The 22,344-nt window shown below is 62.3% G+C and overlaps 1 protein-coding gene across 1 annotated transcript in view; it reads right to left on the bottom strand.

Moving 5' to 3' along the window:
- Positions 1-14: 14 nt before the first annotated feature.
- SORCS2 (sortilin related VPS10 domain containing receptor 2) overlaps positions 15-22,344 on the bottom strand; it is a 276,069-nt gene continuing 253,739 nt past the window's right edge. The window contains exons 12-22 of the mRNA XM_040495164.1: positions 18,813-18,956; positions 17,708-17,841; positions 16,862-16,990; positions 15,181-15,352; positions 9,546-9,732; positions 9,107-9,240; positions 8,029-8,152; positions 6,678-6,790; positions 5,571-5,696; positions 2,903-3,002; positions 15-2,292 (exon numbers count right to left, since the gene is read on the bottom strand). Of these exons, the coding sequence (XP_040351098.1) occupies positions 1,871-2,292; positions 2,903-3,002; positions 5,571-5,696; positions 6,678-6,790; positions 8,029-8,152; positions 9,107-9,240; positions 9,546-9,732; positions 15,181-15,352; positions 16,862-16,990; positions 17,708-17,841; positions 18,813-18,956 (1,785 nt within the window). The 3' untranslated portion in view covers positions 15-1,870. The remainder of the gene's footprint in view (positions 2,293-2,902; positions 3,003-5,570; positions 5,697-6,677; positions 6,791-8,028; positions 8,153-9,106; positions 9,241-9,545; positions 9,733-15,180; positions 15,353-16,861; positions 16,991-17,707; positions 17,842-18,812; positions 18,957-22,344) is intronic.

Here is a 22,344-nt window from a genome sequence, read left to right as displayed (position 1 = left end):
AAGATGGAGACCCAGACGTGGCTGGAAGTCTCTGCTTTTTCCTTTAATCTCTGCAAATACACAGGACACCGGGTCCCCACCCCACACGTGTGCGGCAGAGGGGGGCTGGCAGGACACCCGCTCTTCACACCCTTGGGAGAACCAGCGTGCCCATTCCACAGATCTGGAAGTCGAGGCTCTGAGCGAGTCCTACCTGGCGCGGCCACACCTCTGTGGCCCGTCTTTGGGGGAACTGAAGTGTTGCAGCACTTGGCACAGCATGGGACAGTGAGAACGGAGTGTGCAGGGAGAGCAGGGACGCCCTTTAACTGGGGGGAGGGGGACTGGGAGGCAGCCCTGTGTGCCTCCAGGTAAACATCAGGCCCCCTCCTGGCTGAGCCTCGGGGATCAGCCTGGTACCCGTGTGGACTGTGGGCCTGGGGCCAGCACCACGGACATCGGACATCTGGCGTCGGGAGGGGAAGACGGCAGAGCTTTGAGGCTGAGAACACTCTTGTAACGGAAATCACGGGACCCCCGCCTCGATCAGAATACAGTCAGCAGCTCTCCACCTGGCCCACGATCACACCGTGGAGGCCAGGGGGGTGTGACCTGCCTCTTAAGGCGCCAAGCGCATCTGTCATGCGCCTGAAGACTGCTCAGGGGGGCCCAGGAGGGGCCTTGGCCAGCAAGGGGGCCCTTCTGCCCTGGCCCGGGGGAGGGCCTGGAGTTACATTCCCTGGGGCTTTGCCGGTACCTGCTTTAGCCTGGCTGTGTTTGGGGTGGGGAGGGGCCCTGCCTTTGGCCCCAGAAATCCTGGTCTCAGAGGCCACGTCCCAGCTGTGACAAATCCCACTTTCAGAGTGGCTGTGGGTGTCAGGCCATGTCACCCAGGCTGAGGGGAGGGAGCAGACAGGGAGGAGGTGGGGTTCCTGACCCCGGCACCCGGCAGAGGGCTGTGTCCTTCGTCCAAGAGAGGCTTTTTGGGGCAAGGATCTCGAGTTTGATTGGAACTTGAGGGGCCAGCGGGGGGACACCCAGGTGGACCTGTCCACCAGAAACCAGTGCCTCTACAAGCACAGACACCAAGAAAGGCCACAGCCTGGCTCCTGTTCTAGCCTCTCTGCTCAGCAAGTTCCTACTTTTCCTTCAGGATCCCCACTCAGAAATCCCCTCCTTAGGGAAGTCCTCCCAGATTCTCCAGACCAGCTCAGGTCCCTGTTATACACTCTCAGAGCGCCTCAGGCCGCCCATTCGGTTGGGACTGATAAACAGTTGGGACTGTTCGGTTGGAACAACAAAGCTGGGGACCCACACAGAGGAGCGGGGTGCACATATGGTCACCACTTAAAAGACCGACCAAAGGAGCTGGGAGGCGTCTGGAGACGGGTGAGTGGGGCGCAGGGCCTGGGGGAAAGATGGGGTGGGAGGAGGGACCCTTGGCCTCCCAGGAGCACGAAGGGAAGGGTCAGCGTGTCTTGGACTGTCCCGAAGGGCGACCCTGAGGCCGCTGGACCTGAGCCATCAAGACAGGAGAAGCAGTGAGGTCACAACTCGAAGCCGCCCTTTGAAGAATGAGTCTGGGACATGTCTGGTTCATTTTGCTCATTCTCAGGTCCAGGATCCGGGGAAGTTCAGCTTCACCAGCCCCTCCAGGGCGGCCTGGGGCCCCAGCACGGTGGGTTATTAAACCCATTTTACAGATGGGGCCCAGAGGGGACGAGAGTCCCCGCAGTCCCCACTGAGGACTGCATACTATGCTTGCAACCCCTCCTGGCCTCAGCAGAGCCCCCCGCCAGCTCCCGCCCTCTCCTCGCTGGGGCGCTGGGGGCAGGGATGGTGAGTGCGGGAGGAAGTCTGGACCAGCCCGGCTCAGATCCCCCTCCTCTGTTCACCAGCTGTGTGGCCCTGGGCACACTACACGACCTCTCTGAGCCTGGATCTCCTCACCTGTGAAATGGGCGGGGCCTCCCTCCACGTGAGATAAGACTGGGATGTCGGCAGACAGGAGGTGGGGGTGGAAGACGGTCGTGGCGCTGTGAGCCGCTGGCCGCCCCCCCGCCTCCCGGGACCTCGGCCGTTTGGAACCTGGAGCCCGTCCGGCCTCGCGCCCTCCCCGCCGCAGCCCATCGAGGATCCTGCCGGAAAGCCCCTGCCCGACGCCCGACCTCACGCCCGACCTGACAGAGCGACCGGCTGAGTGGCCTTGCCTTTTGAACTTGTAGAGGATGAACACGCCCACCGCGAAGAGCCCGATGACCACGAGGACCGCCACGGCCCAGTAGCCGCCACCGCCTCCCAGCCTCTGAGAATCTGTAAGGAGAGCAGTGGTGCTCAGTGGGGCCCCACCGTCCCCCGCCCCGGCCTCCTCGGCTGGAAGATGTGGTCCGGCAGGTGCTCCCGGTGTGGCTGAGCGGCGTGGGCAGGCGTCGGGGCAACCCCGGCCCCAGGTCCCCCGCCGGGCTCCTGCTGTGTGCGCGAGGGCCCCGGCCCCTCCTTCTGGAAGGCGGACCGAATTGCTGGCGTGCGGTCAACCTGCCACGTTTCGCGACGGGCCCCGTGTCTCTACAGGGCAGAGGAAGCTCTCCACTTCTGCAAAGATTCTTTCCCAAACAGGAAAGGACACACGTGTGACCGGAGAGCACGGTCCCATGTGGGGGCGGGGACCCTAAATGTCCATGTCAGTTAAAGCCAGGGCTGTATGTGCCGCATCTGCGGACAGAGCAAGGCCCTTGGGTCTGAGCCCCGCCCCCCTTGGGTTGTAATTGGAGGCGACTGTCCAGCCAGGAGGAGCTGGTGGGTGACTGGGGGGTCCTCTGCCCCCAGTCCCCAGAGTAACAGTGTCGCCTGAGGGGGTTGCACACCCCCTCGATCCTGCAGGGGTGAGCACGGGCCAGGCCAAAGGAAGCCCCCTGCTTCTCACCTGTGTCTGTGTCCCTCATGGCCACCAGGATCCGGACCCCACCTCGCAGGAGGAAGCTGATCTTCTGTGCCTTCAGCACCTGCTGGATGGCCATGAGTCTCTGAAAGCAACAAGAGGAGACTGAGAGGGTCCTCTGGAAGCCACCGGAGGGAGCGGGAGAGCTGGGCAGACATCTGCTCTGACCCTCCAGAGCCACAGGGTTGCCGGGGGGGGGGGGGGAATTGGCTTCTTTGGGTCTCAGTTTCCTCATCTGTAAAATGGGAATACTTGCCAGCTTGCACTGAGAACCTACAGAGGGGCACGAGGGTGACCGAGCTGGGGCCTGACCACTCTCGTTCTCATTGGGGCCATAGAGTGTGGTAAAGTTGGGGAGCCCAGGGGTGCTCAGGAGGCCCCCAGACCTGGCAGTGGTCAGGGAGGGCTTCCCAGAGGAGGAAGACCAAGACGAGAACAAGATGGGGACAGGACAGGTGACCTGGGCCAGGGAGTGACCGCACCCCTGACGGAGAGCAACCCCAGGAGGTGATGTTGCTGGATCACGGGGTGGGGGGCGGCTGGCCTCTTGGAAAATGAGGGGGAGTTTTCCTGGTGTTCAGAAGGGGACCAGCTGCCCCATGTGGCTGCCCAGGTGTCATTCCTCTGCACAGGTGGGTGTACAGGTGCTGGGGAAGGGGGCCTCCCACAGGATGGTGGTCCCTGGGGCTCCCCTTCCCAGGGTGCCTTGGGTGGGACATTCTGGGGGCCAAACTCGGCCTCCATGAACAGCAGCTTGGCACCCGGTGTTCCCTGGGAATGTGGGGTCTGCGTCTGGGACTGTGCTGCAAGGGTCAATGCCTCCGGCCCCGTGCCCGGCACATGGCAAGGGCCAGGCGGATGCTGTGCGGTCAGTGACCGTGATGGGTCCCTAGGATTTTTCACCATCCTCAGGCACACGGTTTACCCTCAGCTCAGGACAAGGGAGGTGACAGTTCCCCCGTGTCCCTCCCCATCTCCTTCCAAATCTCTCCTGAGTGCCCACATCTGACTCCTGCAGAATCTGCCCATCTGCTCTCCACCTCGAGGGCCGGGGTGGGCGGGGGGTGCTGTGGGCCCGAGGGAGGGAGGTTCTCGAGGCCCGCCGCGCCTTCCCCAAGCTGTGCGGAGCCCCTGTGGCTAGCTACCTGTCTGAGCAATGGGTACAGTCACTCTCAACCCTCTGCTGTCCCACCCCCCAGAGACACGGCAGGGGCCGGGGGCTTGGCAGGCTGGGGAGCCCTCAGGTGCCGATGCGGATGCCCTTTGGGAAACGCTGTGGGCCAGGCCCCGACAGTCACGTCTAACCAGGAGGCAGCGTGGGAGTGGTGTGGAGCAGCCACGGTGACATGGGGCTCCCTGTCCTCTCCGTGGTCCTGATGGTGCCCCCCACCGAGCCCCACTTCCCTCGTCTGTAAAATGAGACGCTATCAGCCGCCCACAGGGCTGTGCTGTGCCCCGCTCAGCGCTGGTCTGTCTTTCCAGACGGCCTCCAGGGGCATCTGTCTCACGACCAGTCCAGAGGGGGTGGGGCTTCTGATTCTCTTTTTTTTGTCTTGAGATAACATTTGCTTTCTTCAAGCGTACAAATCGGCACTTTTTAGGGTACTTACGGTCATGTAGTTATCACCGCTGTCTGACTCCAGAACATTCTCATCATCCCCAAAGGAAACCCGTGCCTGCCAGCCGTCTGCACCCCCCGTGCCCCCAGCCTCTGGCAGCCGGAGCCTGCTTTCCGCCTCTGCGCGCCTGCCCCTTCCGGACACTTCCATCAACGCAGGCATCCAGCAGGCGGCCTCGGTGATGACCGGCTGCTTCCCCCGCGCGTCCCGTCTGCCGGGCCCATCCCAGGGGCAGCCGGTGTCAGATCAGACCCGCATCCCTTTTGACGGCTGCATAAGACTCCATTGTGTGGACGTCTGGCTCGTGGCCACTCTGGGGCTGCTGTGAACACCTGTGTGCCTGTGCGTGTGGACGAGCATTTCCGGTCCTGCGCACGCGCCTCAGGGGCCGTGCCCGACGCTGACCCTGCCTAACCTTCTGGGGACCTGCTGGTTGGCTCGGTACAGGGCTGTGCTTACAGTGCCCTGGGTCCGATTTCCACTCTCCCCCTCCACCCGAGTTTCGGTCTGTTTGGGGAAGCATTACAGCCACCCCAGGCACCCCAGTGGCTTCAATTTATCCCTGGGTCCCCATCCTGTGCCCGCCACACGGCAGGCCTTCTGTCTGCCCAGATGAGGGCTATTCTCTGGAAGCTGTCCCATGCAGTGAGGACATTGGCTAAGTGGATGGGCGCTGATTTCCACTCTGTCCTGAGACCCACACCCTGGGTGTGACCAGCTCTGGCCACCGGAATGTCCCCCTGGGGGGTGGTCCCACCCCAGTGCCCTTGTGCCCCGCCATTCCCCAACACAGTGACCTTGGAGGCCACCGGAGTCCCAGGGGTGCGGCCACGGAGGGAGCAGAGCCGGCCACCTGCGTCAGGCAGTGATTGGTGAGATCACTGGTGATCTGGTGAGTGATTGGTGGGCCTCTACGTGACAAAGAGCCCCCGAGACTCTGTGCTTGCTGTGACTTACCACCAAACCCTGGGCACTAGGCCACCAAACCCTTGGCGGTAAAGGGAGAACCTGGGTCCAGCGGCCTCAGGAGATACCTTGTCACTTGTGAGATTCCTCTTCCTCGCGGGCCCGGGAGGGGGCAGGAGCACATTCAGGTCGGCCACGGTGGGCAGCCCCGGCTTTACAACGGTCACCAGCAGCTCCTCGGGGACGCTGGTCTCCTGCAGGGACACGGACAAGCCCCCCTGAGCCGCCTGTCTTCTCTGTCCCCTGCCATGCTCTGGGGCCCCCAGGAACACCCTCTCTCTCCTCTTGGTCTGTCCAAGTCCTGGCCACCTGTCCTTCGAGCTAGTCCTGAGCCTCGCACCCCACAGGGATGGCCCCCGAGCCCGGTAGCCCCCTGACAGTGGCCTCCCCCAGGCCAGGCCTGCTACCTCCAGATCATTCCTCACACTGAGGGTGAGCAGAGCCCTCTCTGGCTAAGCTCCTCCCAGGAGTCAGGGCTCCTGACCAAATAGTTCCTCCAACCCACAAAGCTCAGCCTCCACGGGTCCCTCTGCCTCCTGAAAATCCCACTCTGTGCACTTCTATCTGGCAAACTCCTATTCAGCCTTCAACACCCAGGACAGTATCACCAGCATTATTAACTGGTTGAGGAGAGGCATGGCCAGAGTGGGCCTCAGCCTGTGACAGCCTTGGATGACTGTGGGGGGCTGGTCTTTCCTTCACTGAGGGACCAAGGGCCCTGAGTGGCCTAGGCCCACCCTGGGGCACCGCCTCGGTCTGCCGTCTGTGGGCTCCCCAGGGGCAGCAATCACATGGATTCTCTCTGGCTCCAGCATCCGGCCCAGAATAGAAACTCCGTGAATAAATGAATATCATACTAAGGAGCTTCTGGGCCATCAGAGGACAGTGACTGTGTCCTGTGCAAACAGCTGGTGCTCACTCGATGTGCATGGAGGACGTCGGCCTGCCCCTCCCCAGTGAGCTGGTGCTCCAGCCGCCTGTCCCGCAGAGCCAGGGCAGTGGGCCCTAGCTGTCCCCGGAGCACTGGGCAGACAGCCTGAAGACCAGGTCACCGGGACTGAGGGCAGCTCCACCCGCCCCGCCCCGCCCTGCCCCTCCCTCGGTGCTCTGGGGCCCCGCCCCTCCGAGGCGCCCTCAGGTGCTGGGGAGGCTCTGGGGGGGTGGGCTGGGGGCACCTTGGAGAGCAGCCGGGTCACCACCAGGCCGACGTCCTCTCTCCACTCAGGGGTGTTGGGGTTGTGCACATCCAGATCCGTGGAAAACCGCAGAGGCACTACCTGAAATTGGTCTGAAAAGTGGCAGAGACGGGCGAGCTGGTCAGTCCTGGGCAGCAAGGCTCCGCCCTCCGGCAGGAGGCCATGCACCCTGGATAGTCCAGGACTGCCCTGGCTTCAGATCCCGTGGGCCGCTTTGGAAAACAAGAGTCCTTCCTGCGCCAGCCACCGCCTGGGGCAGGGCCCACCTCACTGACTGGCACCTAATAACGAACATTAAAACCCCTGTGCCCACCGGGGAGGGAGGGCCCGGCACGCGCCAAGCCTGCCCTATGAGCTCCGCCCCGTTCACTCACAAGGATGGCTACACCCCATTCGGTCGGGCTCCCTTCCCCCGGGGATCCATGGACTTCAAGGGCACTGGTCTCCCCACCAGAGTAAGAGTCCCTTGAGGGCAGAGGTCCCACCTTCTCTTTCTCTCCCATTTGCCAGGGTCCCCAACCCAGAGGCCCACTCTGGAGCCCCGTGCAGGTGGTTGTGAGAGGAGCTCGCTGTAGTCTCTCCAGGTTCCTCCTGAGCCCCATGGAGGAAGGAGGCTTTGTTGGGGCTATGCGGCCCAAGGGACAAGCGCTTTGTGAAGTGGGAACCCAGCAGCTTACGGCAGGGGAGGCAGTGACTATTTCAAAGCCCTGGGCTCAGGACCCTGTGCACATGTGTTTGCGAATGGAGGAACAGCCAAAGGCAGGCCCACTAAATATTTAACTGATGGCTGCTGTCCATAGGAGAGGCTGTTGGTAAGCAAAATGAGGTTTTATCAGTTTTATCAGGTTTTATCAGACAAGGGCAATAGCACCCTGGGAGGGGGGCTCCCTTCCATTTTTAGGATTAATCTCTTTTTGTAAATGCCTCCCATGAGGGACTTGGGGCCCCCAGTGAGTGGGATCCAGAATGGGAGTCTCAGGAAAGGCTATGTTAGGGGTCCTCTTACTTTAAGCTAGAATCATGTGACAAGGGGGCAGGAGAGGTCAGGCTGCTGGGAGGCTGGCAGACCCGGTGATCCCGACAAGTCGGTCACTCAGCCACGTCCTCTTTCTGTGCCGTGTGAGGCCCATGAGGGCCACTGGACACAAAGACTCGTCTGTGTTCATTTTACAGATGGGGAAACTGAGGTCAGGGAAGCTGGGGAGCGTCAGAGCTGTGTTCACCGGCTCCTCTCCCTAGCCTGCGCTGCCCTGCATAACCAGATGCCGCACAAACCCAGCGCTCCCGAGAAGGGCGAGACGTGCCTCCCGTCCCTGGGGAGGGGGCTCACCCAGCACGCGGACCACCTTGGAGTCCTGCAGCACCGAGTTTCCGCAGGCGGCCTGCACAGTCACACGCACGTCCCCCGTGTCTGCAAACCGCGTGGTCACAGAGTTCTCCAAGGAGAGCGAGGGCTGCGGGGACCACGAGCACGGTCAGGGCAGGTCCATGCGGGAGAGCCTGCCCCACAACCCGCCCGCTGCCCAGGGCCTCACCCAGAACGTTCACCCTCCCCCGCTCTGGTCGGGACATGGGGGCAGCAGGGGGGGACACGGGGAGGGCCCCCCCCGAGGCACCAGCTCTAAGTCAGGGCAGCCTGGACCCAGTCTCCTAGGGGCCCCTTCCTTCCAGACCTGCTCACAGGGCTGGGCTGGGAGTAGCGGAGTTGGGATTGGAACCCGGAGCTCGGCGCCCTCCTCGACCCCACCCCCCATTCCAGGGAAACGCGATCTGGGGCCTACGGCTCCTCCCGCCCGGCTTCTGTGTCTGGGCCTTCAGCGCTGTTGGGGTCTTTCTGCCTGGGGTGCAGGGCTAAGCTTACTGAATGAGGGAAGGATGCCCCTCTTGAGGTCTCGAGGGCTCCCAGGCTAAGGTGGGCAGCCCTGCCCGCAGAGACCCTCCAGCCCTCCTACCAGCGACTGTCTGTGGCTCCCCGCTGCTTACGGGGTACAACCCAGGGCTCTGGGGAAGGCTTCTGAGATCAGGTCCGGCCCCCGTGACCCCCTCCTCCATGAAGCCTTCCCTGACTACACCCAACGCCCAGACTAGAAACGGCCTGATCTTCTGGAGCTCACAACACCTCACCGGCCCCCTTCCTGTGATGCGTATCACAACTCGGGTCACCTGTCGTGTTCACACCTCTCTCCCCAGGAAAAGGCAGTGTCTGGTCCACTTTATCCTGCGTCTGCCACACTTAGACTCAGCCAAACACGAGCAGGTGCTCGGGAAGAAAGGCTGGTGTGTGCTCACCTCAAGTCCACCATGTGTCCCTTGGTGGGACACCCTGTGTCCTTCTGCCCAGGCCCCGGGGCACTGCCCGGCCCCACTCTCACCCAGGTGCAAGCCTGTGGGTCCCGGGGCCAGCGCACCTGCAGGCTGTGGCCGATCCACCAGTAGAAGACGGTGAGGTTGGGGTTCAGGGGCAGCAGCACGGCTGTGAGGTTCACCTCCTGGTTGAGGCCGACGACAGGAAGCACTTCGAGGTGCAGGGCCTGCAGGGGGGCTGCGGGGTCGGGGGAAAGGCCGGGGTTAGATGGCGTCAGGGCACTGGCATTTCAGAGGCTGCCTACTGGGCACTGTCACCATCACCTTCGTCACTTCCACCAGCATCATCACCAAACCCACCGTGGCACGGAGCACCCGGGGTGTGGACCTGAGCCCAGCCTGCCCGTCTCCCTGCCCCTCGGCCTGCCATCCTGAGGACTGGGGTCCTAGAGCAGGCCCGAGGGTCTCCCTGCATTCCCCCCAGGACCCGGGGCCCTCTGCCCCGGGGAGGGACTCTTGGCCTCAAAGGGGCGACGGACTTACAGTTGACCTGGACAAAGAGCACCGCCTCGTCGTGCCCCGCCACGTTCTCCGCCCTGACAGACACGCGGTAGACGCCGGGGCTCTCGTAGCGGTGCCGGATGGGCTCCTCGGTCGACGTGAGGTTCACGTACACGGCCTTGAAGCCATCCCCGAGGTCCACCTGGTACTTGGTGGTCAGGACATCACCCTGCGGGAGAGACCACGAGGCCACTCAGGGGCGGCCGTAACGCGGACGGGCCAGCAGCGGGTCTACTCACTCCTTCCCTCGCTCCTTTCCTCACACGCCGTGGGCCCGGGCCCCTAGGCACCTGCCCGGCCCCGGGGACCTCCAGCCTGGCGTTTTGGCTGAGGAGGGCAGGTGCGGCCCGGAGCTGTAGAGACGCAGGAGCGTGGGAGCAGGGCGGCGGGCCCGGCGGGCAAGGGACACCCACTGAGGCCTGAGCCAGGGGCCGGATGGATCTCAGGGCAACGGCCAGAAAGATCCTCGGCACGAAGGCTCCTCAGGGGCCTCCCAGCAAATTCAGGAAACGTTTTCCCTTCTCTGATGCCGAGCGCCGCAGTTCTGGGGTGTTTCTTTGATCCTGTTCTCCGTGGAGCAAGCATGCAGCTCGGACGCACAGGGTCCGTGCAGCGCGGAGCTCCCTGCCCCTGCTGTCCCTTCCCGGCGTTTGAGCCGCTGGGGGTCGTCTGACGGTCTCCGCTCGGGACTGGGGGTGCCAGTCCCCACAGAACCACAGCTTCCTTACCAAGGCACGGGAAATCCAGCGGAAAAAAACCCTGATTTTCTCCAGTTCATAGCGAGAAAGCGTTCTTGCGTCCTGTCTCATGCCCACTCCCCTCCCTCCCCTGCCTGCCTCCCCATTCCTGCAGGAACACCCTGACAACCTTGTCCCGGTGACCAAGAACGACAATGAGCACTGGCCATGTACGCACCTCTCATTTTACGCCAGCCAAGCCCTTAAACTTACAGAGACCTTTCATATAAATTCCTTTTGTTTCACTTTCTCCACAAATACAGTCACTGGCTTGAACAGCATCCACCCCCTCAAGCCCCCCCCCCCCCCCCAGGAACTCAGAGCTTGGCCTTATTTGGAAACAGGGTCTTTGCAGAAGCCATTAAGATGAGGTCATGCTGGGGTAGGACGGGCCCCATCCAGTGGCCGTGTCTTTTCAAGAAGAGGTGGGGGTTTTGGGACACAGAAGAGACATCGTGTGGTGACAGGGCAGAGATTGCAGGGACTCAGTCATGAGCCAAGGGACACCGGCACCCAAGAAAGTGACGAGACAGGGAAGAATCCCTCCCCGGAGTCTCCAGCGGGAGCCAGGCTCTGCTAACACCTTAAATCAGACTTCTAGCCTCCAAAACTGAGAGAGGCCTGTGCTGTCTTACATTTGCAGCACATGGTCACTTGTGACAATGGCCCGGGGACCTTACAAACATGCTGTTCTATTGTCCCCACATGCTGGGCTGGAACCTGGAGGGTCAGGCCGGCTCACTGTTCAGTGCTCCCCGTGGACAGGCGGCCTCACGGGGACGAGGGGAGCGGGGTCTCCAGCCCACCTTGGCCTCTGTGCCCGCAGCCTGCAAGCCAGGCGCACCTTGGACTGGACCCGGCCTGTGGCTTCGAGGATGCGGGCGCTGCATCCCGCCTTGGGACCCCGCGTTCCTGTCCGTGGGCCACCCGCCAGGCTGATGCACATTGAACTACTCAAACATTTTACTCGGTTAAGAGGACTTGCCGTCTTTCCCCCTGATGAGAAGGGAGTCCAGCCTCAATGCCGGCAAATAGGAAACACAAGGGCAGAGACGAGCTAGGCCACCGTAACCCCGCCCCCTGCACCTGCTGTGTCTCCTGTGCTCCTGCTTTTGTGTGCTGCTGAGCATGTTAGGAAGAGGGGACGGTGGGTTCAGAGGCAGCCCCCAGTTCCCATGCAGCGAAAGGACCCGCACAGACCCCGTGTGCCCCGTGCCACACGCCCAGGGCCAACACCCGCTGGAACCACAATCTCACACCCGGGACACAGACACGGTCGTAGCCGGGGTGCAGAGCCACCCAGCCGCCACGGGCACCACCAGCAGCCCCACTCGCTCCCTGATGGCCACTCATCTGTCCCCTGTCTCTGCAATCTTGTCCTTTCCAGAAGGTCCTATAAAGGGAGTCAGGCAGCACGGAGTCCCTGGGATTGGCTTTTCTCAGTGTAATTCTCTGGAGACTCACCCAGGTGGTGACGCGTGTCAGTGACCTGCTCCCTGTCACCGGGGAGTCGTGTTCCACGCCGTGGCTGCACCACTGTTCGACCAGACGCCCCCTGGAGGACACCTGGGCGTTTCCGGTTTCTGGCTCCCGTGCGGTAAGGCCGCCGGGACCCCCCGGGGGCGGGCTCTGCGTGAACGCGAGTCTGCGCGTCCCGGGGGGGGGGGGGGGCACTTGCGGAGTCACGCGGTGGTGGCTTGTTCTGCTTGGTCAGAAACCGCCAGCCTGCTGTCCGCAGCTCTGGTCCCATCACCGCCCCCCTCCGCCGAGGCCACGTGTGAGGGGTCCCGTTTCTCCGCGTCCCCGCCAGCCCTTATGCTGGCCACTCTCGCAGGTGCGTCGTGACGAGAGGGCCTCCGCCGGTTTTCCAGCCGCTGTGTCGTTTTTCTTCCCGGTACCGGCCCCGGCCGGATGTGAGCTGTGTGAGTATTTTCCCCGGAACATACTTCTTGTTTGCTTTACAGGGTCTTTCACGGAGCAAGAGCGTTGCCTCCCGCCCAGGTCCGATGTGCCCGATTTCGTCTACGGAAGGTGCTTTCCGCGTCCGCTCCGCCTACACGTGGCCCAGCCCTAGGTGTGGACGCTTTCCATCTTCTTCCTAAAGGATTTGCAGTTTTCCGGCTTCCGTTGACCTCTGCGGTCCGTCCTGAGCTGATCTGGTATCAGCTGTGAGGTTCTGGCCGGGGCTCGTTTTTATCCGCGGTTCATCGGCCGGGGACCGTCCTCCCCTCCGCGGGGATGTTTCTCCGCCTGTGGCACAATCAGCTGTGCATTTCCGTGCGGGTCTGTTTCCGGGTCCTCCATCAGCCCTTGTTGTTAATTCTTACGTGTGGAACTTGGCCCCCGCCCCAGAGGGAGCTATTTCCACCCGCAGCTCGGCCCGTGCACGAGGATGGCCGGGTGTGACTTGTGCGTGTCAGTGTGTAAATGTGTCTGCGTGAGACGTGTGAGTGCTACACCGCGCATGTGTGCACGTGCAGGAGCGTGTCCACCGCGACCCGAGCTCCCACGCTTCCCCCGCGGCCTCTTCCGGACGGGGGGTGTGCACAGAGAGGCCTCTCTTACAGGAACACCTTCTGGTCACCCCCCTCACCTCCAGCCACCCTAGCCCTCGGGGTTGGGACACTGGTGCAGTGGGGCTCACAGGCTCGTCCTGTCCCGAGAATCCACCGATGTGACAAAGCTGTGAGACTGAAGGCTCTAGGGGGCAGCAGATGGCCATTTTTCCCGGACGGCTGTGCTGGGACTTAGGCAGCAGGTGGGTCCCCCTCTGAGGGTCCTGGGACCCCACCTGGGGAGGGGACACCATCCTCCTGCCACACCAAGATGCTGCTGTGACAGATGCCCCTCCCCACCCCGGGGCCACCCCCGGGGCCCCATGTGTGAATCTCAGGGCCAGGCCCCATCAACACAGGGACTGGAAACAGGCGGGACACGGGGTCCCCAGGCCCGGCCCAGGTCTGGGGGCCACAGACCAGATGCTGTCCATGCAGAGCCCCCTGGCCTGGGACCCAGTGCCAGCTCTGTCACTTGTCACTGTGTGGCTTCGGGCGAGTCACCGCACCTCTCTGAGCCAGGGTTCCCCGATCTACCAATCAGGTGACTGTGCACCCGTGAGCCTGGGCACATGGGCACTCACACATACAGCTCTGTGTCCTCTGGCCTCAGTTCCCCTGTTTGTATGAGACCAGAATTACTGGTTTCCAACACCAAGGACCTCTGTCATCCTCACGGACCCCACCCTGGCACCGTATTGTGGAGGGCGTGTGTTAATAAAGCGCGAACTGGGGCGCCTGGGTGGCGCAGTCGGTTAAGCGTCCGACTTCAGCTCAGGTCACGATCTCGCGGTCCGTGAGTTCGAGCCCCGCGTCAGGCTCTGGGCTGATGGCTCGGAGCCTGGAGCCTGTTTCCGATTCTGTGTCTCCCTCTCTCTCTGCCCCTCCCCCGTTCATGCTCTGTCTCTCTCTGTCCCAAAAATAAATAAACGTTGAAAAAAAAATTTAAAAAAAAATAAATAAATAAAGCGCGAACAGTTATAAAGCTGAACTTGCTTCATCTGTTCACCAGAGATCCCAACGCCCAACGGAGTGGTGTGGGCAGGCGGCTTGGGCTCCTGGGGTGGCCTCCCTCCAGGGGGAACAGCCTTGTCCTCTGTGCTTTCCTGTTGTTCGGAATGTCCTGCATGTTGGTAAGTCTTTGTCATTTCTGGTTTTGAATGTTCTACAGTGAGTTTGTTACCTGTCTAATCACAAGAATTAAGCATGCTATATATTCTTTTTAAAAGGCCAGAAGAAAATACAAAACTTAACAGTTGTTACCTTGGGGGCAACAGGAGTTTTGGTGATATTTATATTCTTGACATTTTAGGTGTTTTTTCAAATGTTCTACAATGAGCATAAATTCTTTTTAAAATCAGAATACAGGGGCGCCTGGGTGGTTCAGTCAGTTAAGCGTCTGACTTCAGCTCTGATCATGATCTCCTAGTTTGTGGGTTCGAGTCCCGTGTCAGGCTCTGTGCTGGCAGCTCAGAGCCTGGAGCCTGCTTGAGATTCTGTGTCTCCCTCTCTCAGCCCCTCCCTGCTGCCGCCCTGTCTCTCTCTCTCAAAAGTAAATAAAAATTAACAAAATGGAAAAAAAATCAGAGGAATGCATAACACTTGTACTAAAGAAAAAAAAAAGAAAGTAGGAGACTGGGAGGGAATTTACATATGTGTATGTATTATGTAAATTTAAATCTATATCCGTCTATCATCCGTCATCTACCTATAGGCTTAATCTTTGGTTCCGGGATTATAAATAATAATTTTGTTTAACTTCCCGCGTTTCTTAAGATTTCAGATGAACTAAATCAATATCCTTAGAGGTTTCAAAACTTGCTGTCCAGGGGCGCCTGGGTGGCTCAGCAAGGTTACACATCTGACTCTGGGATTTGGCTCAGGCGATGATCTGGCCGTTTGTGGGTTCGAGCCCTGCGTCGGGCTCTGTGCTGGCAGCGGGGAACCTGCTTGGGACTCTCTCCCTCTCTCTCTGCCCCTCCCCTGCTTACTCTCTCTCAAAATAAACTTAAAAAAACTGCTGCCCACAGGGGCGAATAAATCTTGTAAGCAAGAGTCCAGTAAGGCGTGCAGGGAAGTGTCCCCGCCACTGCCGGTGGCACGGAGACCCCTCCCCCATACCCTACTCCACCGCCCCCTGGGGATCTTGGAGGGGATTCCTCCTTTCGACGACGCTGGACTGGGCCCGGGGAAGGGACTTCCGGTCCACTCAGCTCCCCGGCTTGGAAAAAACCGGCTGGAGGCAGAGGAGACGTCCACGCACGCACGCCCGCCCCCTGCTCGCCTGGCGGAAGCTGCCCTCTGCGGGGACAGCGCGCGGCTCACCTGCTCCTGCCGCACCACGAACAGGACGTCCTCTCCCGGCCGCACGGCCACCGCGTCACCGCGGATGCTGACCCGCAGGCCCCGGGGCGGCGTGAGCGGGCACTGCAGCGGCGCCGGGCTCTGCCGCGGGTCCACGCCGCCCTCGCACACATTGGACACCACCTTGCGGTACCTGCGGCCGGAGGGAGGGTCAGGGTCTGGGCCGCCCGGCGGGGGAGGGCACGGGCCCCACAGCCCGGCGGGGACCGGCTGGTGGCGAGCCGTGGCTCCTCTGGCGGCCTCCTCCCGGCCCCACCGAGAGCCACCGCTAACCCCTGTCATCTCTGCCCCGGGTGGGAGCTGAGAAGCCAGGCTCAGGGTGGGGTGACCAGGGCCTGCCTCCCTCGATGGCTGCTTCCGTGTCTGGTCACGGTGCTTCCGACGACCCTAGCGCCTGCTCTCGCTGTGGCCGCGGGTGCGACTGGGGCCTTGCTGAGAATCGGGCCACCGGACGCCCCCGCTCCTTAGGGTTCCCCTCCCACGGCCTGGCCCTTGCCAAGTGGGGGAGACGGATCGCCTCCCGCATCGCGGTGAAATCACCACTGGCAAGCTCTGGGAGTGGGTCCCTGAGAGAGGCTTTCAGCTGAAATCAGGAGGCTAAGCAGAAGAGGGAAGGGCATCTGGGCAGCGAGACCAGCAGGGGCAAAGGTCCTGTGGTAGGTGGTTGGAGCCAGAGTGGGGAGCGGGGCTAGGAGGAGGCTGGAAAGGAGTTGGGGGGGGGGGCAGAGACCCATGGGCTCTGGTAAACCTTTTAGGAGACCCTGGGAAAACCACGGCAGGGGTGGCATCATCTGACTTGCTGATGGGAAACTCCCTCAGGCCACACCCGGCCTCGGGACCCCTAAAACTAGCATTATTGCCAAAGTGCCTGGATATGCCCACCCCCCTGGGTCTGGTGGCCCCTCCTGCCCCCACAGCTCAGCCACTGAGTACACATTCAGAGGTCTATCATGCAAAACACACTGGAGTCATTTAGAAGAAACTACACTCTAAGATCTACCCACACCCAGCACCTTAGTGCCCAGAGTGCAACCCTTCACCCTTGATGTGGGACCTGGCCCAGACCCTTCAGACAGGAGGCTCTGCTTGCCAAACCCTAGTGGGTGCACCAGAGAGGCTGGCACTGTGGGAGGGAGGGAAGGAAGGGATATGGACAGGTGAATGGACGGGTGAAGGAAGGACGGATGGAAGGACGGATGGATGGGTGGGTGGAGGGATGATGGGTACATGGCTGGACAGATGGACGGATGGTGGAGTTTATGCCGCTGAGGCCAAAGCTTCCAACTTCCAGTCCTGCTTCCTCACGTTCTGTCCTGTCCCTCCCCCTCCCCCAAGGGTCCTAACGGGGATTTTCTATTAAGTCCACTGAGGTTCTCTTCCCGCTCACGACTTCCTCAAAGGGAAACAGAGTGTCTTGGGGCCTCCCAACCTGCGGGTCTGTCACTTCTGTTCTCAGTCCAGAGCCAGCTCAAAGCACACTCTCTCCCTGATGCTGCCCCACGTGGGCTCAGATCGGACACCCTGCGGGGTTGGTGCCCGGGTTGAAGTCTCGGGAGCCCAGCCAATAGGACAGCCTCAGCCGACTTGTCTTTCTGTGGCTCTGCCCCGGGGAGCGACGCGGAGAGGCCCGGGCCACACTCACCCGAGGCTGCTGGTGTAGGTCTGGCCCAGAACACAGTCATCTGGCGGGGACAGGGGGTTAAACCAGAAGTTGGCAAAACACTTGTTGGCATCAGACCCCGAGGAGGGAGCGCGCTCAAATCCGTAGTCGCTGGAGGAGGAGAGAACAGCAGTCAGGAGGCAGGCCCGGGAGGGGATGGGAGCCAGTTTGGGGGTGGGGACCTCACAGCAAGGGCCTGCTAGGCACCCATTTGTCGGGACACACAGGCAAGTCCATACAGCCCTGTCCAGCCTGAAAACAGTTACGTTCCAGGTGAGAAGAGATGCAGAGGGGATTCTGGGAACTCATAAGAGAACACTGAGCCCAGCGTGGGTGTCCTGGAGGGCCGCCTGGAGGAGGTGCACTGAATCTCAAAGAAAGAGCAGCAGAGCAGTGGACAGGCAGGGAAGGAGAGGGGAGGGGCACCACACAGGGGGCCCCTCCAATGCTGGTGCAGGGAGGTACAGGGCCGGGTGGCCAGCACGCAAGGGGGAGCTGGAGGGCAAGGGGTAAGGACAGCCAGGGAGGCAGACGATGGGCCAGAAGCTTTGTGAACCAGATTCCGGAAGTCGGCGAAGGGCTGGGTGGGCGCCGCTCGCCCCCGGGATGCCCTCCCCTATTCCTGGCATCCCCTCCCACCTGTGAGCAGGCCACGGCGGTGGTTGTGCACACGTGCCCGTGAGTTCTTTAACGCCCTTCCGTGACGCCGCTGGACTGAGTCTTGGCTCTAACGCACGGGATAAGGCGGCAGGAGGAGCGTGACTCAGACCCGCGCTGGGCGAAGCTGCTTAGGACGCCCGAGAGGCCCGTGTCGGGTGCGGTCCTCACCAGAGGAAGTCTGACTCCCGGCACCGGCACACCCGGGCCTCCAGCGCAGACGTGAAACTCTTCCCCTTGACGCACCAGGATGTGGGCTTTCTCTTCCGGAAACTTCTCTGCTGGCCCATGATGCAGCGGTCACCCTGCAGCGGGAGCGCGGCGTAAGGAGCTGGCCGAGAAGGGCCGACCGCTCTCCATTATCTGGGGCTGCTGATCTTGTCCTTCCCCGAAAATAGCTGATTCTCAACCCCCGGGCGGCCACCGAGGCAGTGTCCCCTTTCACAGATGGGGAAACCGAGGCCCAGAAGGGCAAGGGGCGTGGCTGAGGTCAAGCTGGGGCAGCCTCCCTCCCATCCCAACCCACAAGCATCCACTGAGCCCCCACAGCGTACAAGCTCCCCCTGGGGTCACAGGGCGGCTGGAGACTAGGAGAGCAGGCGTCTGTTGGGTTTCTCCGTGTCCCCCCCCCTCCCCACCCCCGGCCCTCGTGGTGCACGCCCGGTGCAGGAGCTCGGAGGAGCCACGGCCCTCAGGGCGAAGGTGGACACACAGCCAGTCCTCAGCCTGTCCTCCCAACAGGCGCCGCCCCCTCCCTGCGACGGGCAGGGTGACGTGGCAGGTGCGGGAGCCGCCCATGCTGAAACCCCGAGCTTCCCTGTCACGCCTCGGGCAGCACAACCTGGTCTGGGCTGCAGGGGCCGTTTCCAGCCCTCATTTATTTCACTTAGTGCGACTATCCCATTATTTGTTCTAGAAACATTTGCGTGCCTGAGATTATGGGGTGGGGCTACCCCATGCCCCAGTGGGGCGTTGGGTGATACACGATGCAGGCACTGTGTTGCCCCCCCATCTTACGACGGCTCCCGGATCCCAAGCGCACGGGCTCCGCAGTGGGGTCGGGGCCTGCGGTACCCCTGAGCCCGGCTGCAGACCCGAGCCCGGAGCAGCCCGGGCCCCACGAGGCGGCCGGAGAACCCGGCAGAAGGACTGGGCGTCCGGGGCCGCCGGGGTTCTGGGAAGCCGTCCGGCAGGTCAGGTTCCTGGGGCCGTGCCGGCGGGGGGGGGGGGGGATGGCCAGGCAGAGGGGGCCCTCCCCGCCGGCGCCCCAGCCCACCTTCAGGTCGCTGAGGTGCCAGGAGCCGTAGTCATCCTCACTGCACTGCCTGGAGAAGGAGGGCCGAAAGTCCACCTTGACGAGCTCCCAGTCTGAGCGGAAGCTGATGTGGCCGAAGACGCTGGAGAGGGAGGAGGAGGGAGGGGAGGGAAGTCACCTGAGCCGGCCCGTCCCGACTCGGGGTGCAAGCCGCCTCCCCTCCGGGCCTCGGCAACACCTCCCGGCCCCGGCTGGGCCTTCCCGGGGGGCCAGAGTCCCGGACCCCCGCCCCCCACCCGCACCGCGCCCAGCCGGCTGCGGGCACGTGGTCCTGGCCTTGGTATCCCCACCACCGTCCCGCATCGTCTGTGGCTCCCGGATTGCACGCGTGGGGGTCATCCCACACGTGCCCCCCCCCCCCGCCAATAACCCAGGAAGTGGGTGCGTTGTCAGGACCCCCGGCTCCCAGCAGCCACCGGGCCCTTCCATTGCCTCCCACGGTCCTTGCTTGTGTGCTGCAGAATGACGGGAGGTCAGGTGGTTGTGGCGGTGCGTTTCCCGCCTCCGTCAGCCTCACCGCGCAGGGGGCGGGGCCCCGGCTCTACAGAACCGGCCGCAGGCTGTTTTTCCAGGCACTGCCGAGAAATCCGGAGTGAGGAGTCGGCACGCCGACTCACAGCGGCAGGATGGGAAGGACCTCAGCCTTGTGCTCATCTCCCGCCCACCACGTGGCCCCAGCCTCGGCGAGCGGAGGAAGCAGGGCGGTGGAGCACCCTGGGTGCTCTCTGGAGGCCAGACCTTCACGGGGCACCCGTGATGTGCTGGGGGCTCCACATATGCTGTCTGGTCTAATCCTCGCCACAGCCTTGTGAGAGGAGTTCACTCCTATTTTCCAGAAAGGGAGACTGAGGCGCAGAGAGGTTGAGTAACTTGCCCAAGGTCACCCAGCCCGTTTGGGCCATTTCCTCTCCGTCAGCACTCAGGAGTCATCTGCTGAGTACCTACTGTGTACCCAAATCCCTCCGTCTTTGCAAAGGCTGCTATTTCAGGGGCTTCCCTGTGATACCCCACACTTGGGCTCCAAATGCCACCACAGAAGAGGGGGCCCAGCCTGCACGTCCTTGATCCTTCTCTAGTCCAGCCTGCAGCATTTGGGACATATTACCAGAGGTCGAGCACCCGGGTGGGGGAGGTGATACGCCCTGTTGGACTCAGTCCTCTTCCATACGTGCTGACAGGGACCAGATACTTGGGGAAGGTCAATCGTGATCTGAAAGGATGCTAATCCCACTCCAGAATGGCAGAGGAGAAATGTGTGGGAGTGTTTTCTTGGGCACATGACGGCTGGCTCTGAATGTCCGAGGCTGATATTTGAAGAAGGGTTTTGCTTTCACAGGGCGGCTCTGATCCAGGCCTGGGTTCATGCCCCGTTTCCTACGTCTGTGACCTCGGGCAGGTTCACTCCCTCTGTACCCCATCCTCCTTGGCTTTAAAACGGGGACGGCGGCCCTGGCCTTTTCAGGATTGATGGTAGGTTAGCAATGGTTTGTGCAGGGCGCTGGCACATAGTAGGAGCTACACACGCACACGCAGCGATTTCTCTGCTCCCCAAGACAGTCCCACGAAGTAGACAACTATTATCTTCATCTTACGGATGAAACTCCTGCCTCTCCAGGCTGGTTCAGGGGCCTCCTCTGGTGTTCAAGGTCCCTGAGCCTCCCTCTGTCCCGGCCTTGACCTTCCCCTGCGGTCAGTCCCCTGGTCTCCTGTCTCCCAAACAAAGCCTGCCTGGCGGGTTACTTAAACGGTCTCAGTAGGGAGATAATTTCTTTAAGGGAGAACCTCCCACTAAGGAAGGGACAGGACAGCCCGGCAGGCCTGGGTGGGGCGGGCGGCAGTGTGCTTTCCGGGCAACTTCCCGCCAGTTCAGGCCTGAGGCTGGGGGCTCATCTGCACGGGCCTCTCTGGGGTGTTCAGAAGCGTGAGTGCCTGGCCCGTCGCAGCCAGGGGGAGAGCCGATGAGGTCGCGGCAGCGCGGGGGCCCCACCGTGAGCTGGGAGGGCAGACGGGAGTGTGAGCTGTTAATTAACTAACCAGATGCTTCCAGGGAGTCCAGCCAGGGCATCGCTCCCAGGCAGTAAATCCATGCCTGCCACCGGGCGCACGGCCACCGCGGGCTGAGCGGGCAGGGGAGGGGTCAGGCCGCCGGGCGCTGTCCTGGCCGGGCCTGTCTGCTCCAGGAACGATGGAGCCAGGGCAGGGCCGGTCCCGATCATGACGTGGGAAGGCACTGCTCCTGCTCAGCCCACAGCTCGTCCTCCAGCCCGTGACTTAGCCATCCCGTCCCAGTTCAAGGTCAGCTGCTCCCAAATGCCCAAGACGCAGCTGGAGCCCTGTACGGCCCTTCCCCACCCCCACCCCCGGCTGGCCCTGGTAAGCCAGCCTCCGTCCCACCGGTGAGGACGTGTGCCGCTCTTCTATTTGGTCTGCCCACCGGACCACCAGCTCCGGGGGTCCTCGGGGTCCTCGGCGCCCGGGACAGTGGGCGGCACGTTGCAAATCATGCTGGAGTGACCACGGAAGGGCTGGCCTACGTGGCTTCTGCTGTGGTGTGGAGCCAGGTGGGCCTGGTCAGCGGGGGGAGGCGCTGTCCCTTCCCCTGCCTGTCCCTGTCCCCTGCCCCGCCTTGGGGAAGTCTCCACCCAGTCCACTGGGGAGAACGAGGCAAGAGCTAGGGAGGCTGAGTGCAGAGACTGGTGCTCACGGCCCAGGCGCCCCGGCCCCGAGCCAAGCAGGGAAGCGTGTGGGGCCCTAACCAGCTTCCACGAACGAGGGCTGCGAACAACGAAGCCTGGAAGCCACAAGTGGGAAGTTTTGGTGTCTGCAGGGTGGGGCTCCGCCACAGGCTCCGGGGGAGGGTCCTTCCTGCCCCTTCCGGCCTGGCAGTCCTGGGGCTGTGGCCTCCGGTCTCCACCTCCCGGTCACACTCTCCCTGCGTGTCTGTCGGCATCCCTCCCCTCCTTATAAGGTCGTGGGGTTAGGGCCCCCCCAGCCCCCAACTACTGCACCGTGACCTCGTCCCAGCCGATCACATCTGCCAAGACCCCATGTCCAAAGAAAGTCACAGGTGTTGGGTAGATGTGCATTTTGGGGACCCTTGGTCTCCCCAGTACAGGCGTCATCAATACAAGGCAAGAAGAGGGCACAGAGCCCTGCTGTGTTGCCCCAAGTGCGGCCAGGCACACGTAGGAAGGAGGGAGCTGGTAGAAATGCAGTGTGCCAGGCCCTGGCCCGGCCTGTGGGTCAGCTCTGCCTGAACGAGCCCCCGGGAGGTCAGCTGCCCAGGAAGGAGCCTTCCAGGGACCGACCCCACTTTCCCCGGTGTCTGGGTGGGAGCAGTCAGGCCCTGGGCACCTGTTTCAGGCCCAGCCTCTCAGATCCCAACAGGGATCAGGGTGCCTAGTGCAGCGTTTGGCCTGGAGTGGGGTGAGCTCTCCCTGTGGCCTCAAGGCCCAGCCTGACCCGGGCCCCGGCCTGGCCCTGCCCCGCATGG

Source organism: Herpailurus yagouaroundi, unplaced genomic scaffold, assembly GCF_014898765.1.
Source record: "Herpailurus yagouaroundi ecotype Mexico unplaced genomic scaffold, PumYag 28, whole genome shotgun sequence".
Lineage (NCBI taxonomy): Eukaryota > Metazoa > Chordata > Mammalia > Carnivora > Felidae > Herpailurus > Herpailurus yagouaroundi.
This window is presented reverse-complemented; position numbering and strand designations above follow the sequence as displayed.